The sequence below is a fragment of the Lepidochelys kempii genome, chromosome 1, assembly GCF_965140285.1.
Source record: "Lepidochelys kempii isolate rLepKem1 chromosome 1, rLepKem1.hap1, whole genome shotgun sequence".
In the NCBI taxonomy this organism is placed as follows: Eukaryota; Metazoa; Chordata; order Testudines; family Cheloniidae; genus Lepidochelys; species Lepidochelys kempii.
The window spans coordinates 29,660,661-29,678,217 of NC_136380.1; the positions used below are offsets into that span (position 1 = coordinate 29,660,661).

Genomic DNA, 17,557 nt, shown 5'->3' on the forward strand with positions numbered 1-17,557 from the left:
TGTGACTTGCTTTCCCCTGCCCTGAAGCGCATGAATACCAGGATGAGAGCAGCCCTCACAGTTGAGAAGCGAGTGGCGATAGCCCTGTGGAAGCTTGCAACGCCAGACAGCTACCGGTCAGTTGGGAATCAATTTGGAGTGGGCAAATCTACTGTGGGGGCTGCTGTGATGCAAGTAGCTCACGCAATCAAAGATCTGCTGATATCAAGGGTAGTGACCCTGGGAAATGTGCAGGTCATAGTGGATGGCTTTGCTGCAATGGGATTCCCTAACTGTGGTGGGGCTATAGACGGAACCCATATCCCTATCTTGGCACCGGAGCACCAAGCCGCCGAGTACATAAACCGCAAGGGGTACTTTTCGATAGTGCTGCAAGCTCTGGTGGATCACAAGGGACGTTTCACCAACATCAACGTGGGATGGCCGGGAAAGGTGCATGACGCTCGCATCTTCAGGAACTCTGGTCTGTTTCAAAAGCTGCAGGAAGGGACTTTATTCCCAGACCAGAAAATAACTGTTGGGGATGTTGAAATGCCTATATGTATCCTTGGGGACCCAGCCTACCCCTTAATGCCATGGCTCATGAAGCCGTACACAGGCAGCCTGGACAGTAGTCAGGAGCTGTTCAACTACAGGCTGAGCAAGTGCAGAATTCTGGTAGAATGTGCATTTGGACGTTTAAAGGCGCGCTGGCGCAGTTTACTGACTCGCTTAGACCTCAGCGAAACCAATATTCCCACTGTTATTACTGCTTGCTGTGTGCTCCACAATATCTGTGAGAGTAAGGGGGAGACGTTTATGGCGGGGTGGGAGGTTGAGGCAAATCGCCTGGCTGCTGGTTACGCGCAGCCAGACACCAGAGCGGTTAGAAGAGCACAGGAGGGCGCGGTACGCATCAGAGAAGCTTTGAAAACCAGTTTCATGACTGGCCAGGCTACGGTGTGAAAGTTCTGTTTGTTTCTCCTTGATGAAACCCCCTGCCCCTTGGTTCACTCTACTTCCCTGTAAGCTAACCACCCTCCCCTCCTCCCTTTAATCACCGCTTGCAGAGGCAATAAAGTCATTGCTGCTTCACAGTCATGCATTCGTTATTCATTCATCACACAAATAGGGAGATGACTACCAAGGTATCCCAGGAGGGGTGGTGGAGGAGGGAAGGAAAATGCCACACAGCACTTTAAGCACAGCACTTTAAAAGTTTACAACTTTAAAATTTATTGAATGACAGCCTTCTTTTTTTTGGGCAATCCTCTGTGGTGGAGTGGCTGGTTGGCCGGAGGCCCCCCCACCGCGTTCTTGGGCGTCTGGGTGTGGAGGCTATGGAACTTGGGGAGGAGGGCGGTTGGTTACAGAGGGGCAGCAGTGGCAGTCTGTGCTCCAGCTGCCTTTGCTGCAGCTCAACCATACACTGGAGCATTCTGGTTTGGTCCTGCAGCAGCCTCAGCATTGAATCCTGCCTCCTCTCATCACGCTGCCGCCACATTTGAGCTTCAGCCCTGTCTTCAGCCCGCCACTTACTCTCTTCAGCCCGCCACTTACTCTCTTCAGCCCTCCACCTCTCCTCCCGGTCATTTTGTGCTTTCCTGCACTCTGACATTATTTGCCTCCACGCATTCGTCTGTGCTCTGTCAGTGTGGGAGGACAGCATGAGTTCGGAGAACATTTCATCGCGAGTGCGTTTTTTTTCTTTCTAAGCTTCCCTAGCCTCTGGGAAGGAGAAGATCCTGTGATCATTGAAACACATGCAGCTGGTGGAGAAAAAAAAAGGGACAGCGGTATTTAAAAAGACACATTTTATTAAACAGTCGCTACACTCTTTCAGGGTAAACCTTGCTGTTAACATTACATACATAGCACATGTGCTTTCGTTACAAGGTCGCATTTTGCCTCCTCCCACCGCGTGACTACCCCCTCAACCTTCCCCCCTCCCTGTGGCTAACAGCGGGGAACATTTCTGTTCAGCCACAGGCAAACAGCCCAGCAGGAACGGGCACCTCTGAGTGTCCCTGAAGAAAAGCACTCTATTTCAACCAGGTGACCATGAATTATATCTCACTCTCCTGAGGATAACACAGAGAGATAAAGAACGGATTTTGGTTGAATGCCAGCAAACATACACTGCAATGCTTTGTTCTACAGTGATTCCCGAGTACGTGTTACTGGCCTGGAGTGGTAAAGTGTCCTACCATGAAGGACGAAATAAGGCTGCCCTGCCCAGAAACCTTTTGCAAAGGCTTTAGGACTACATCTAGGAGAACCGCAAATGCCAGGGCAAAGTAATCCTTTCACATGCTTGCTTTTAAACCATGTATAGCATTTTAAAAGGTACACTCACCAGAGGTCCCTTCTCCGCCTGCTGGGTCCAGGAGGCAGCCTTGGGTGGGTTCGGGGGGTACTGGCTCCAGGTCTAGGGTGAGAAACAGTTCCTGGCTGTCGGGAAAACCGGTTTCTCCGCTTGCTTGCTGTGAGCTATCTACAACCTCCTCCTCCTCCTCATCTTCTTCGTCCCCAAAACCTGCTTCCATATTGCCTCCATCTCCATTGAAGGAGTCAAACAACACGGCTGGGGTAGTGGTGGCTGAACCCCCTAAAATGGCATGCAGCTCATCACAGAAGCGGCATGTTTGGGGCTCTGACCCAGAGCGGCTGTTCGCCTCTCTGGTTTTCTGGTAGGCTTGCCTCAGCTCCTTCAGTTTCACGCGGCACTGCTTCGGGTCCCTGTTATGGCCTCTGTCCTTCATGCCCTGGGAGATTTTCACAAAGGTTTTGGCATTTCGAAAACTGGAACGGAGTTCTGATAGCACGGATTCCTCTCCCCAAACAGCGATCAGATCCCGTACCTCCCGTTCGGTCCATGCTGGAGCTCTTTTGCGATTCTGGGACTCCATCATGGTCACCTGTGCTGATGAGCTCTGCATGGTCACCTGCAGCTTGCCACGCTGGCCAAACAGGAAATGAGATTCAAAAGTTTGCGGTTCTTTTCCTGTCTACCTGGCCAGTGCATCTGAGTTGAGAGTGCTGTCCAGAGCGGTCAGAATGGAGCACTCTGGGATAGCTCCCGGAGGCCAATACCATCGAATTGTGTCCACAGTACCCCAAATTCGAGCCGGGAACGTCGATTTAAGCGCTAATCCACTTGTCAGGGGTGGAGTAAGGAAATCGATTTTAAGAGCCCTTTAAGTCGAAATAAAGGGCTTCACTGTGTGGACGGGTGCAGGTTTAAATCGATTTAACGTTGCTAAATTCGACCTAAAGTCCTAGTGTAGACCAGGGCCCCGTCTCTATTTAAGCCTAAATTAATAGTATCCAATTTGCAAATGAATTCCAATTCAGCAGTCTCTCGCTGGAGTCTGGATTTGAAGTTTTTTTGTTGTAAGATAGCGACCTTCATGTCTGTGATTGCGTGCCCAGAGAGATTGAAGTGTTCTCCAAACTGTTTATGTCCTCCTCTCCATATGTTCTATATGTGGCTATATTCATAATTGTACTGCTTAGGTATCTGGAGCCCTGAGTATCACAAGAATTCTCCCTTTGGTTTATATTGGTAAAAGGTGCCTACAATCTGACATAACTTGGGCTTCTGTTCACCATGCAATACAATATTGAAATATTCTATACAAAATATTCTATTCTCTTCTGTTTAAGCTTTTATACTGTGCTCACCACTGCAGTAACTGAGCACTTCCACCACAAGGACCCAAAACATTTTACATGCCACTCTCCAGCTTTTCATCTTGCTGCTCCCTTCATCATTCTTTCACATTAATCTTGGCTCCATGCCTTGTATCATCCTGGTTCCTGTGTTTGGAACAGTCTCCCACTTGCATTCCATCAAGATCCCTCCCTCTCCTTCTTCAAATCACCTTCTTGGAAACCACATCTTCCTGGAATTCTTCTTTGCCCTCTTCTCTGGTGATGTGGTTCTCACTGTCCTGATCCAGAATGGGTGCTCTGGCCTGGTCTATACTTAAAATGTAGGTTGACACAGCTACATTGGACAGGGGTATGAAAAATCCACACTCCTGACTGATGTCACTATGGCGACCTAATCCCCCAGTGCAGACGCAGCTATATCTACAGACGAATGCTTCCATTGACCTAGCTACTGTCGTTCAGAGGAGTGTGGTGGTCCTACACCGATGGGAAAAACGTCTTGCATTGGTGTAGGCTGTGTCTACACTACGTGGTTGTGCCACCATAGCCACACTACTGCAGCTATGCCTGTAATGTGGACATACCTTCCAAGTCTTGTCTTGCAACCACACTTGGGACTTCCAGAGCCACTTTGCTTGTCTGAAGCACAATGCATCAGAGCACTTGATGGGGGTAGTGCACCTCTGTATTGCCACCTACTACTGGGCTGGGCTTAATGCCACTCTTGAGATTCAAATAAATTTATAGGACATGACAGGACATTCCCCTACGTTATAGAAATCTCAGCCTAGCACGTTCATCCAGTAGCAGCAGCTTTAAATGTGCCTTGTATGCATGACACAGATCTATAAGAAATGATAATTATTTACCTGTAAAAACACGTTAAGGGCTTGAGTCTTATTTACACTAAGGCCCCTTCCCAAAGCTCTAGCAGTGCAAAGTAGCCTTTATTGTGTCTGTAAATCATAGAATCATAGGACTGATGTAATCAACTTGATATGGCTAGGCAGAGTTGGCCAATGGGAAAAATGCAGCTCATGGAGTTTGCAAAGTAGCCTGTAGCCCTCTACAGGCCAGGTATAAATTTGTGTAACTCCACTGAGATAAAAGACTGACATAGGCTTCTGTGCAACTTTGGGCAAGTCACTTAGGCCAGCCTTTTCAAACTCAGGTACCTAATGTTAGGTACCTTAATAAGTGCCCTGATTTTCAGTGGTGTTGAGCACCTGCATTTTCCATTGGAGGTAAAGTAGCATATATGGTCAGGTACTAAATATTATTGTTACTCATTTCTATTTTTTCCCTTATAGATCCTTCCCCAGAGACCCTGTAGTGACTGGAGCCATCACTGAAGATTAAAAACAGCTGACCATGACTCCCGCAGAATCAAACACTACTCTTGGCTGGGCCTGTGGCAATTCTTTGACAGCAACACCGGAGACTGCAGCCCCTCGGCATCTCGCTTCCACGCCCCTCTAAGTGAGTCCTGTGTTGAGCTTGTGAGGTGAGATGAAAAGCTGTGTAGTAATGGAAAACATTATTTTTATAGGCTGTGTCACAAAGGGAAGCAGGGAATGTTCCTGATCCATGCTTCAATATTACAGCAATAATGGTTATAGAAACATGATGATAGACAGACAGACACCACAAAGCAAAGAGCAAAAGTTGACATTCTGAGCCTCCCCCGCCACACTTCTCTCCCTGTCAGCAGCTTGTCCAGACCCCCTGAAATACCTTTGGAAGTTTTCATTTCTGAATACATAATTCAAAGGCATTTTATGGAAATTTGGTTGGAAAAATGGACACAAAACTTTAGCTTCCCCCCACCCCCAAAAGGGCGCTGGAGTTGGTGAATATTATTTTCGGTGGGAGAGAATGAAAATAATGTTTGCTAAACCGCAGCTCCCTCAGAGACTTTGCCTCCTAACTAAGGAGAGTTGGCATTTGTGACACGATGGGGTTCTAGTTCTTGAAGATTTTCTGTCAAAAGGAGCAGACATTTTTTTCTGCCTTTCTGTGACACCACAGAGTGGCTCATTTTGTTTTCACAGTGTCAGGCTTGGAGAAACAGCTCCAACTTTCCTTCTCCCCTTACATTAGTGGTGGCTTAATGAAACAAATACAGTAAAGTAAAGCTCTTCAGATTTATTCACTACATTCTGCCCAAGGTCTGACGTTCGGCTGATGAAAACCTCTAGCTCCAGCTCTCTCCAGGGGAAAAGATGTGTAACTTTTTGTTTGCCTGGCAACTAATTCTGTACATTTTGTTCGCTTTTCTGAAGCAGTGGGTCTCAGTTGTCTCAGCCACCATAGCAGGCTATTCCTGGTGCAGATCAAGGCTTCTACCCAGATTTATTTCCCCCTTACTAAGCAGTCAGACTTGCTTGCAAAATATTCCAGGCTACTGTATAACCCCGGAGGCTGTACCCTACAAGCCCTACACTCACTAACTTGAACAACCCAAATGTTGGCCTCTCGCTCACCTATAAGATGGCACTTTCAACAACACAATGCTTGCTAGCCCCATTCTGAGCCATTGGTTTACTACTAGCCGAAAAGGAGTCTGCTGAAGCACAAAGTCCACTTTCTGCAGTCCCTGGGCTTTTCTGGGAGGTCTCGCTTCCAAGTACTGATCTAGCCTGACCCTGCTTCCGCTGCGATATACAGAGCTCAGCAGAATTTTTCTGACCATTTTTTGTGTGTGTGCCCAAAACAGAAGATTTGGGTCAACTGAAACATTTCACAAATTTGTGTCAAATTTACCTAACTGTTTTGGCAACAAACACACAAAAAAATTCATAATTTTTTTTGCATTCAGGTTGACCTGAAACCATTTATTTTCAATTTTTTGGTTCAGCCACCAAACTGAAAAATTGGTTATGAGATCATGGCATAAGCAGGAATGGCTGCAGAGACTCTGTGGGTACATCTACACTGCAATTAGACACTCATGACTGGCCAGCTGACTTGGGCTCGCAGGACTAGGGCTAAGGGGTTGTTTAAGTGTGGTGTAGACCTCTGGGATCCTCCCACCTCACAAGGTCCTACAGCTCAGACTCCAGCCTGAACCCGAATGTCAACACTGCAATTTAACAGCTCCTTAGTCCAAACCCAGCGAGCCCAAGTCAGCTGGCACGAGCCAGCCACATGTTTTAATTGCAGTGTAGACATACCCTGTGAAGTAGAACTATTATTAATTATTACTAGGAATAAGTTAAATATTCTATTAATTTAAATAATAGCAGAATGTATAGAGCCAGATCCTTTACAGGTATAAATCAACATAGCTCCATTGAAGTCAATGAACCTATGCCAAATTATACCAGCTGGAAATTTGACCAACACGTATCAGAGCTGGATAAAAATAATACTATGTAGACAGGATTTACAAAGCAAAGTGGGCCTAATTCTCTACTGCCTCGTACCTTCTTTAGTCAAAGTAGGTGTAAAACTCTACCATTCTGTTTGGTAGCATCTTACACTCTTTTTACTCTCACTTTGCACATGTGTACAAGATGACACAAGGTGTGAGGCAGTGGCAAATCATGCCCATTGTTTTGAGACTAAGGATATTGTTTTCATGTACAGAGCTACCTTAAAGTATATCAGATCATAATCTGTTCAGATGCTTTTAAAGGCCCAGATCCTTCCAACACAAACAAGTTTATATGTCTGTCAGTATCCTAATAGGCTCTAATGTGACTACTCACATGGATAAAGTTAAACACATCTATAAGCGCAAGACTGGGGCCAAACACTGTCCCAGCATTTGAAAGAACTGAGGATTGGAAGAGCACATGATCGCTTTCAGTGTCAAACATCTTGAAATCAAAAATTCCAGGTGAACAATGCAAAATATTTTCCTTGAATAATTTTTTTAAGTGTTCACAAAAACTTTCCCTTGACCACATGACCCCACTTCTGTGTTTGCCTTCCATGAACATCTTGAGCTGTTGACCTTGACTGGCAAAAATGTTTCAAAGGCATATGCATCAGGATTTGTGGCAACCAGATTTTACAACTGCACAAGCAAGAATTGGCTGCCAGACATGCTTGTGCTCTCCTCCAATAAGAGAAAGGAAATAAACTATGTGTGACTTCTCTGACAAACCACAGCCGAGGTACACAGCTCAAAGTGCAAATACACATGAATTAATCCAAAGAGTGCAAAATTTGAAAAGAATGTCACTAAAACCATTTGAAAATAATAATATATTTGTGGAATAATGATTGGCTCCTAGATATTCCATACAGGGGCCCCTCTGTCTCCAACTCATCTGTAATTCAGGAAAGGATTTATGTAGGCAGATGGGCCTATCAATCCACCTGGAAGCAGCAGGATCAGAGAATAATCTGAGTGGTCCAGCTTCACTATATATTTAAAACACTACAGGGCATCAATGCCTTACAGTGTCCTAGGCTGAGAAGTAGCCCCACCCAGGTCCTGACCAAAGGCAGGACCACCAATTTATATCTATTTAAGGTGCTTATGTGGCCCCGTTACTGTAGAATCTGAGTTCTTCACAGTCAGTAACGTATTACCTTCACAACACCATTGTGAGATAGGGCATTACTATTATCCCCATTGTACAGATGAGGCACCGAGGCACAAAGAGACTAAGGACTGGAGTTTTAAAGATATTCAGACTCCTACATATGCAGATAGGCACCTAGTGGGATGTTCAAAAGCATCCCTAACTCCTAATGAAATCAATCCGACTTGCAAAAAGTCAGAGGAAGTCTGTGGTAGAGCAGAGAATTGACCCTAGTTCTGCAGCATCCAAAGCGAGAACCCTACTGACTGGACCATCCTTCCTCTCTATGGGCTAGTCTTTCCTATAACAGCTGAAGATATGGGTCTACGTCTGGGACACCACTGAGTGACAATGAGTGAAAAATTACAAAGTTTGCTATCAAGAAAAATTCCCATCCCCTCGCCCCCTTCTTAATTGCACAATCATTTTATTCTGGCATTTCTCCAGTATCATTTTCTGTTCTCTTGGAAATTTAATGAAGCAATAGCAAAATAATAAAATAATAATACTAGTTACTTTACATGTACTAACTTGGCCAATGTACAGAATCATATCCAATCAGCAAATGCCTTTCTTAAACGACCACTTTCATATAAAAATGAGGAAAAAAAATCAACGAAGTTGTTTGTGCAGTTTTTACTATAAACACTTTTAAGCACTTTGTTTTTTAATTTAACAAACAAGCTACTCATTCCTGAGCCCTTGTGTGCCAAGTTTCGGCTTGGAGTGTTGTTTTTTTAAATTTATTTTTGCTATCAACCTAGGAACATGGGGGTTTATGTGTGAAATACTGAAAGACGGTATATCCACTAGCAGGCGCTGCTATAAAAGTGCTTTCACTCTAGCTCATTAAAACCTGGGCAAACACAGAATTGCATTTTTTGCATGGGCTGAAGAGCAGATTCAGCACTCGCACAATCTCATAGCAACAGACACAGAAACAGTGCCTCATTACTAGCCTTGTCCAACAATCAAGTCTTTAACAAGAACAAAGGTTGACAGTGATTAATCATTAAGCAGTTTCTTGTTCCTTTCTGCACGTGTTCTATGCAGCCTCCTGCAGAGTCAGTCTGGCATACTTCCTGTCTGTGCTATACAGTGCCCATGCCTGGGCAGACAGAGAAGCCTTTTGCAAAAGCTAAACATACAGCTGAACATCTTGTCTCTCATTCTGAGTATGGCAAATTCTGAATGCATGCACATTCTGCAAAAATAATAAACCCTCCACTATACATCTGATTACTGTACATTCTGTGGAAATGACCTAAATAGAGATTTGTGCACATGAAACATTTCCCCAGAGATTTCAATGATGTATTATTAGAATTTTCCCAAGTACACCAGGATAATATTTTAATGCTATCTTCTGGCCTAAGCAGTATATTTAAAGGTCTCCATTTTGGAAAGATTTTGTTTGTTTGTATTAAAAATAACACACATGTTGTCATAGCACCACGTAAGGTTACTGTCAAATGTCTACATCAGAGATCATGGGTGAAATCCTGGCTCCATTGAAGTTAATGGCAAAACTCCCATCGCCTTAAATGGGAATAGGGTTTCACTTCATGCCTCTACCACCTATAGTGATACAGTGGCACTGTTCCCTCAGAGTGACCTTAGCCTATACGTTATGGACCAGATTCGCAGCCTGAATACATGGACACAGACATAGATATAGTGTCAGATCCCCAGACAGTGTAAGTGGAAATGACTCCACTGAAGCCTGGAAGGTGCTGTAGTTTTAAATGTTCCACGTACTCTTATTTATATTAAAGTGAATGGGTCTATTTGCATGAGCAATGGTTATCCCCGCAAAAAAAGTGTTCCCTGTCGTACTTCAACATTATCATTTATTTCAAAGCTGTTAACAGGAAAGTAAACTTCAGTGCAAATACTGCAATAAACTAAAACCGTTAGTGTGTGTGTGTGTGCGTGAGAGAGAGCGAGAGTGTGTGCATATACCTATACACCCCTTTGTCTCTCTCTCCTCTATGAATACTATGCTACATACATTTATATGTACAGTGAGATTTACATTGCCTAATTGCAGCTTTGAAGAAAATGATGAAATTGAAGTAGTACATACAAAATATCTGCAGCTCTTTTCTCCTGCGAATAATCCTCGGGTGTTCAAAGAGTCTGAGCCCTTGTCTACCCTGGGGGGGGAGGGGGGAGTATCCATCGAAGTTACGCAACGTCAGCGATTTGAATAACGTAGCTGAAGTCGACGTACTTAGACCTACTCACTGCGGTGTCTTTGCTACGGTGAGTTGACGGCTGCTGCTCCCCCGTCGACTCCGCCTGTGCCTCTCGCGGCGGTGGGGTACAGGAGTCGACGGGAGAGCGCTCGGGGGTCGATTTATCACGTCTAGACTGATCACTGATTCGTGACAAATCACTGATTTGTGACTGTCCCTGGGAATGAAGAATACTCATGTGAGTGTGGGTTGCAGGATCAGTTGCTAACACTGTAGCTGTCAATTAGTGACTTTCTTAGACATATAATGGACACAAAACTATACACATAAAGGGTGGGAAAAGATCAAGTTTTTCTCAGTACTTAGTACCAATACAACTTACAATACACCACCAAATTACATTTACTTTAATTTTCAGGCTAATCACCAGGCTGTTTTAATTTTTGCCATTGATATTTATCATCCCTTTATTCAGCCATATCTGCTAATTTAAACTAATTTGCTTTGCTTCTAAATGAAAATAAAGCAATGAAATAATTATAAAACCCCACTCGGGGAAAAAAAACCTAAATGAACAACACTCAGTGCTCAAAGGGTCTGAGTTTTACATAGGGGGAGGGGAACATCAACCTGAACTAAAACGTTTAATGAAGAAAGGAAAATAATGAAGAAATACAAAGAACACCATCAACAAAAAAGCTCACGTAGCTGGTGACTGAACACTTTCATACAAACGGACTCGACACAGATGACATAACAGTCAGTGGCCCAGAATAAGATCAAAGCACTCCTGCTGTGAATGCACAGCAAGAACATGAACATCTTTAAACTGGAGCCTCCTGGGATCAACTTTCTAAACTAACAACCCTGAACTCTGAACTCAGATGGAAAACAATGCTGAACACTGAAAAGCAAAATACTTCTACTGTACAGATAATGTCTCGTAGCCTGGACCTGCCTGCAGCCTCCATGTGTGCTGATTAACCCCCTGTGCGGGAGATTTAAAACACACAGTTGTATTGGAGGTATTGTATTGTTTCCAAGCTATATATTCTCTAATAATGAATTACATAGTTAGGAACCAAGGCATCAGGATGCAGGTTAGGTGTCCCACTAAGAGTAGGGAATTAGTGGTTCCCCAGCTGCGGACACTGTGGCGTAGGTCTGATTGGGCAGCACACAAGTTCTAACCGAGCAGGCAAAATTATCCATCTATTGTAATGACCTGGATACTTATTTTTAAATGGCTACCCAAGTATATAGCAGTTGTAAATACAGCACAAAACCATGCAGCTACACTTCCCCTACAATCCTCTGTTTAGAATTAACACTGCCTCTGTTATAAGAGACTCGGGGTCTATACTGGTGCTTAATTTGAAGGATTGACATATAGTTAAGGGCTGCTGTCATCCCTCTCTTTTGCCATCCAAGTGAGTGGGGGTAAAGGATGTCTATGAGCAATGATAAGAACATAAAAGAATGGCCATACTGGGTCAGACCAAAGGTCCATCCAGCCCAGTATCCTGTCCATTGACAGTGGCCAATGCCAGGTGCCCCAGAGGGAGTGAACCTAACAGGTAATGATCTAGTGATCTCTCTCCTGCCATCCATCTCCACCCTCTGACAAACAGAGGCTAGGGACACCATGCCTTGCCCATCCTGGCTAATAGCCATTAATGGACTTAACCTCCATGAATTTATCCAGTTCTCTTTTAAACTGATGACAGCCTCAGGGTTAGACAGAGCTGCACAATTTTTAATCTAGACTAAAAGTAGTTTCATTAAAATGTGAACCAAGAAGGTTCTCCAAAGAGCACTTGAGGGGTTTTAAAGCATCTTTTGTGTGTGTGTGTCAAGAAATGATAACTTGGTGCAATTTTGTCATGTGTCCTCATATATTTACTCTGTTTAACCTGTGGCATTACTTGGCATGGGAACTGCGAAATGAAGCACCTTGTGTGGCTGCATGCTAATATTGGTACACAGCTTATGGACCCTTCCCAGAGATGCTGGAGTCTGAGTATGCGGAGCAAAGAGAAAGGCTTGTGAGGGTGCATGTGTGTATGTCTGCACTGAATTATTTCATTTGTTCAAAACTATATCCAGCCTTTTGGTAATCTAAGTAGGGCCAGCTAATGTGGTGAGAATAGTTCGGTCCACAATGGACTGCTTCTCTCTCGGGCAACATGCCTTTGAGAAACTGCTTGAGAAAATGCTTCCTTAAATAAGGGTCAAAAGAGAATGATAATTACAGCATTTATTATTTACAATGCCCTAATTACACAGTATAGGAAAGCTACAATACAAATAGATAATACAGAAATTCCCTTCCTACACCTGATAAAGTGCCATTCATGCTGTTGGAAAGCTTGGCTGCCAACAGACAGCCATGACAGGCCTCTTCTGTTTCTCTTGTATCACTCTTCTACGAGGGCAATTAAACAGCCCCTTTCCCCCTTTCACTCTCATTTTCCAATCAACATATCCTTATAATTAAAAAGGAGAGAGCTAGTGAACAGGAAGTCATGTACCACAAGTTCTCTGTTTTATTGACAATAAGGATGTGTGGCCTAGTGGTTAGTGCCCTCTCCTACTAATTAGAGGATGTGCGTTTTAGTCCACCCATGGCCGCTAATCTGGTGTGATTACCTTCACCTGCCTCTGTTTCTCTTCCTGCTCGTTGTCTGTCTTATCTAATTATAGTGCCTTGCATGGTGTCAAGTATCAGGGGGCAGCCGTGTTAGTTTGTATCCACAAAAACAACAAGGAGTCCGGTGGCACCTTAAAGACTAACAGATTTATTTGTGCATAAGCTTTCGTGGGTAACAAATCCAGTGTTACCCACGAAAGCTTATGCACAAATAAATCACAAATTTAAGGTGCCACCGGACTCCTTGTTTTTAGCTAATTGTATTGTAAGCTCTTCAGGGCAGGGACTGTCTCTTACTCTGTATATATACAGTGCTGAGCACATGTGATTCCAGTTTTGCTTGGGGCCTCTGGGGATTCACGAATTATAGCTTTTGGCATACCAACAACCAGTATAGCTCACAGTGGGTGGAGCGACCAACACCCTGTTTCCTGGACTAATGAGGAAAGGTTGGATTCACTCCTGTGCCCTGGGTCAGCACAAGCCTATTATCCATTCAATATGGGACCCAAATGGGATTTAAGTGATGTATTGGCTTTATGATGCCTAGTGTAGGGGTGAATTTTACCCAAATGGAACAGCTGCTCTTCGAGGATCACCAGAAGCCCCCTCCCTCAAACCTTGCACTCCACAAATTGTTTTGTTTAGGCATTGTGGTATTAAATTTGCCCTAGGTGTCTTGAGAGCCAGATCCAGAATCAGTGGAAAGACTCCCACTGCCATAAAGCAAGGTTCTTAACTAAAACAAATACTGAAATTTAGCCAGAGAGACACAGCTGGGGAAGAGAAAGGGGAAGGGAGCCTGCTTTTCAATCACAAAAGAGTAAGAAGGCAAACTGACACGCAAAGGGGACGGCTCTTTTGGGCACCTCCAGCACTTTTTGTCTGCAAGGTTTCTCTGTCTTGGCCACTTCTCCTGGCTTCACTTCGGCCATTTCTAAGGTGTACAGATTTATAAACCAAAAAGAACAGTACAAACGTAATATTGCATTAATATATTAAAATCCGGTTCTGGGCTGAAGAGTGAATGTAAACATGGCACCTTCTCACTCAACAGGCCCATTCCCCGTGAGTCAGAGCTCTTCATTTTAATGACCAAATGTCATTTTTTACGACTTTTGTCTCCTGCAAGCTCTGCACAACCAACACAGCTACCAGACCTGAATTGTCTTCTTGTGCACCAGCAACAGAACAGTTTATAAAGTTCCTATCTCTTCCACCTGTGAAGACTGAATGGGGCTGAACAGTTGACAGAAGGGCATAAGTTAGCCTGCAGAATCTTTAATACTGGTGGTGATGCGTGAGAAAGAAAGAACTCAGCTTGATTCAGAGCCCAGGTTATATGGGCAAAGCTGAAAGTTAGCAAAATAGGGATTGGGGTAAAACTTGTTTTGCAGACAATGGGAAGACTTCCACTGACTGCAATGGGCGTTGAATCACAGTCCATACTGAACACATTTGATCTGGAATGACGGACAAAATAAACATTGTGTCCCACAATGGCATTTTTACAGTCACTGTTTAGAGCAGAACTGTACTTAAGGTTTGTATTGTTCTTTGTAAAAGTCATACCATACCAAACAGCACAGAAAGGAAACCTTGCAAGAAGATTCTGTCCCAGGGTAGCTTAATCCTAATTTACATGCCTTAAAAACATTAAAAGACATTCTTTCTTTTTTAACTATCCTACTTTTGATAGGAGTTCTCTCTTTACTACCCGTCTGATGCTGCCAGTACAACATCTGACAATCACATGGGGAAGGAAGTGCCCCTTGGAGTTCAAATTCTAAAATACTCTTTTGTGCAGATTTGTGTCTTTTCAATCTGTTCCATATGAGGGCATTTCAGGACATTACCTCCTAAATGACACCTATCTTGTTTGTGCAGTAATTTTGCAATGGCAGGGATGATCTAAAGTATTTTCTGTTTTAAATTCTGTGATGCTATTTCATAAAGATCCTTGTTCAAATCAAAGTTCTCTGGTCTTTCTTGTCCCCACCGTACATAAATTGTGTGAACTGATTTTCTATGATCAGTCTGTCTAAGCTGCTAAAAGCTGGTTCAAGTAGCCAGATCATAGGCCAAGTGGGCAGGATTTCATTGCCATTTCTACTGACAACCTTTAAGGAGAATATTTCAATTTACACGAGGTAGCTGCCAGCATTAGACATCAGTTAGGTCCAGTGCAATCAGACGGAGGTCAGATGTCCCCATTTTATTTTAGTATTTTAGTATTTTATTTTAGTATTTAGCATTAAGTATTTTATAAAAAAGTGGAACAGCTTAAGAGGTGAGATTACCACCCAAATACCCTATATCCAGTGGTTAGAGCACTCACCTGGGCAGGCCCTCTCAGGGGTCCAGAGAGGCCTAAGCCACTTCCAGCTTTTGAGGCCCCTAGCCATAATAAAAATAAAAAATGATGACACATGAGAACAAAATAAGACACCAAAAAAAGAGTGAGACATAATTTGAATTTTTTTTATTTAACAAATGCTTATCTAGCTGTTTTCTGTGCAAATGCACTAATTATTGAGGAAAAATCTAGCTTTCGTGCAATGTCACAGTTGATATTAAGCATGGCCAGCCCATTCAAATGCTCTTGTCCCATAGTTGAATGGTGATAGTTCTTTACCTGCTTCAACACGTTGAAGGTGCATTCACCTGAAGCCACTGATGCAGGCAAACTGACAAAAATACGCAATGCAATTGTGATATTAGGAAACACCCCAGAGAGTCCAAGTTCGAGTATTTCTTGAAGCAATTCCTTTGGTTTGTAATCCAATTTGAAGTTCATGAAATATATTCGTTTGAGAAAGATGACCAAGAAATCTTTTGAGATTTCTTTGTTGTACTGTTGCTGAAATTGTTCAACTGCAGAAAGTAGATCATCATTACTCAGTCTGTTGAATTGCCAAAGAAACCCAAAAAGGGTACAAATTAGTCACAGTGACTCAAATCGACGTGTAAGACCTGACTGAATAGAGTCAATGATGACAGGGAAGACATTGACTCTATAATGCTGCTTGGCATTGGATTCAGTAGGTAAGTTGCGATTGCTGGAGAACTCAGATGAAAAGTCAATATTCTGTGCTACTAATTTGGGCTCAGTCAGGATCACATCCCATTGTTCATGAATCTTTTGAATGTCTTGTTAAGACTTTCAGTGTTATCCCTCTCAACATCAAGGGTAGCATTGCGTGCTTCAACTACCAGATTAGTTTGGTGGATCATTGTAAGTAGCTTCATCCACAAAGATGACATCAGAATGAATTCAAATTTGGACAGGTGCTTCTGAATAGACTGAAGTTAGTTTGAGCCTGTGCAGTGAGATGAGAGATACAAGCTCATTTAAAGCCCTTCTCAGTAAATTCAAATGCTGTGCAACTGGTTGAACACCATCAATCCGTGCAAAGCATCTAGTTTTGGACATCCCATGCAGTGAGACAGGAAGATATTCCTTCAGAATTTCCCACCTTTGTGGACTGCTACTGAAGAGAGTGTACATTTGCTGAACAGTTCCAAAGTATGTAATTGCCTCCTTGCATGATTCAGCATGGTCAACACCTACGAGGTTTAGTGTGTGGTTTCCACAGCTGGAGAAAATACAGTTTGAATTATGCTCAAGCAGAACTGCTCGTACACCTTTGTACTTCCCAGCCATATGAGATCCATTGTCATAGGCTTGACCAATGCAGACTTGAAAATCTAACCTAAAATCTTCTAGAATTGCTAATACTCGAGCAGAAATTTCTTTTCCAGTTTTTCTCATGAAATTATCAAACAAAATAAACCTTTCTTCAATTGAAAATCTTGAGCTGTCTACAATCTTAACATATCGAATAACCAGAGCAGTCTGTTCCTTGTGAGAACAATCTGGACTGGCATCAACAATGATTGAAAAATACTTGGCATTTCAAATCTCATCAAGAATTGTTGTTTGTACGAATGACCCACATAGCTCAATAAACTCGTTTTGTATGCGTGTGGAGAGATAATGGACTTGCATGTGCTTTTGACTCTCCTGAGATTCTCGAACACGTTTAACATGCTCTGATAAAAGTGGGTCATATTTGCTGAGGAGCTCAACTATGCCTAGAAAGTTTCCATTTGCATGATCACCAATAAGTTGACTGGAACCAAAGAAAGCCAATCCCTGCTTAGAAAGAAAAAGGATGACATTCAGGATGTGCTCAAGAAGTTTCTTCCAGTTATTAGTTTCTGTAGAGAGTTCAGTCTAGAGTAAATTCTCAACTGAACTTTCAGCTGATGCTGCCCTACAGGCTGATTTCCATGCAACATAGTTTTCTTTGTGTGATGTTGAACTCTCATATGATGATATTTTGTCTTTCAACTTCCTCCAGCCTCTGTTGATGCTCCATCCTGATTGATCAGAAAGAACTGATGCATTTGCAGCACTTTTGTTCAAAATGAAGCAGGGTGCACAGTACGGAGATTGTTCTTCTGTACTCCAGCATAACCAGTCTCTTGTGCAGGTCTTACCATTTGGAAGAGTTTTA

At 43.2% G+C, this 17,557-nt stretch overlaps 2 protein-coding genes across 3 annotated transcripts in view; both read right to left on the reverse strand.

Moving 5' to 3' along the window:
* Positions 1-17,557, reverse strand: part of MAML2 (mastermind like transcriptional coactivator 2) — a 303,350-nt gene that overhangs the window by 29,078 nt on the left and 256,715 nt on the right. The window lies entirely within an intron of this gene.
* LOC140901075 (uncharacterized) lies at positions 1,232-4,094 on the reverse strand. Its single transcript, XM_073319282.2, has 2 exons — positions 2,336-4,094; positions 1,232-1,748 (listed from the first exon to the last, which is right to left on the reverse strand). The coding sequence occupies exons 1-2, from the start codon at positions 2,916-2,918 to the stop codon at positions 1,597-1,599; spliced, it is 735 nt and encodes a 244-aa protein (XP_073175383.1). The 5' UTR covers positions 2,919-4,094; the 3' UTR covers positions 1,232-1,596.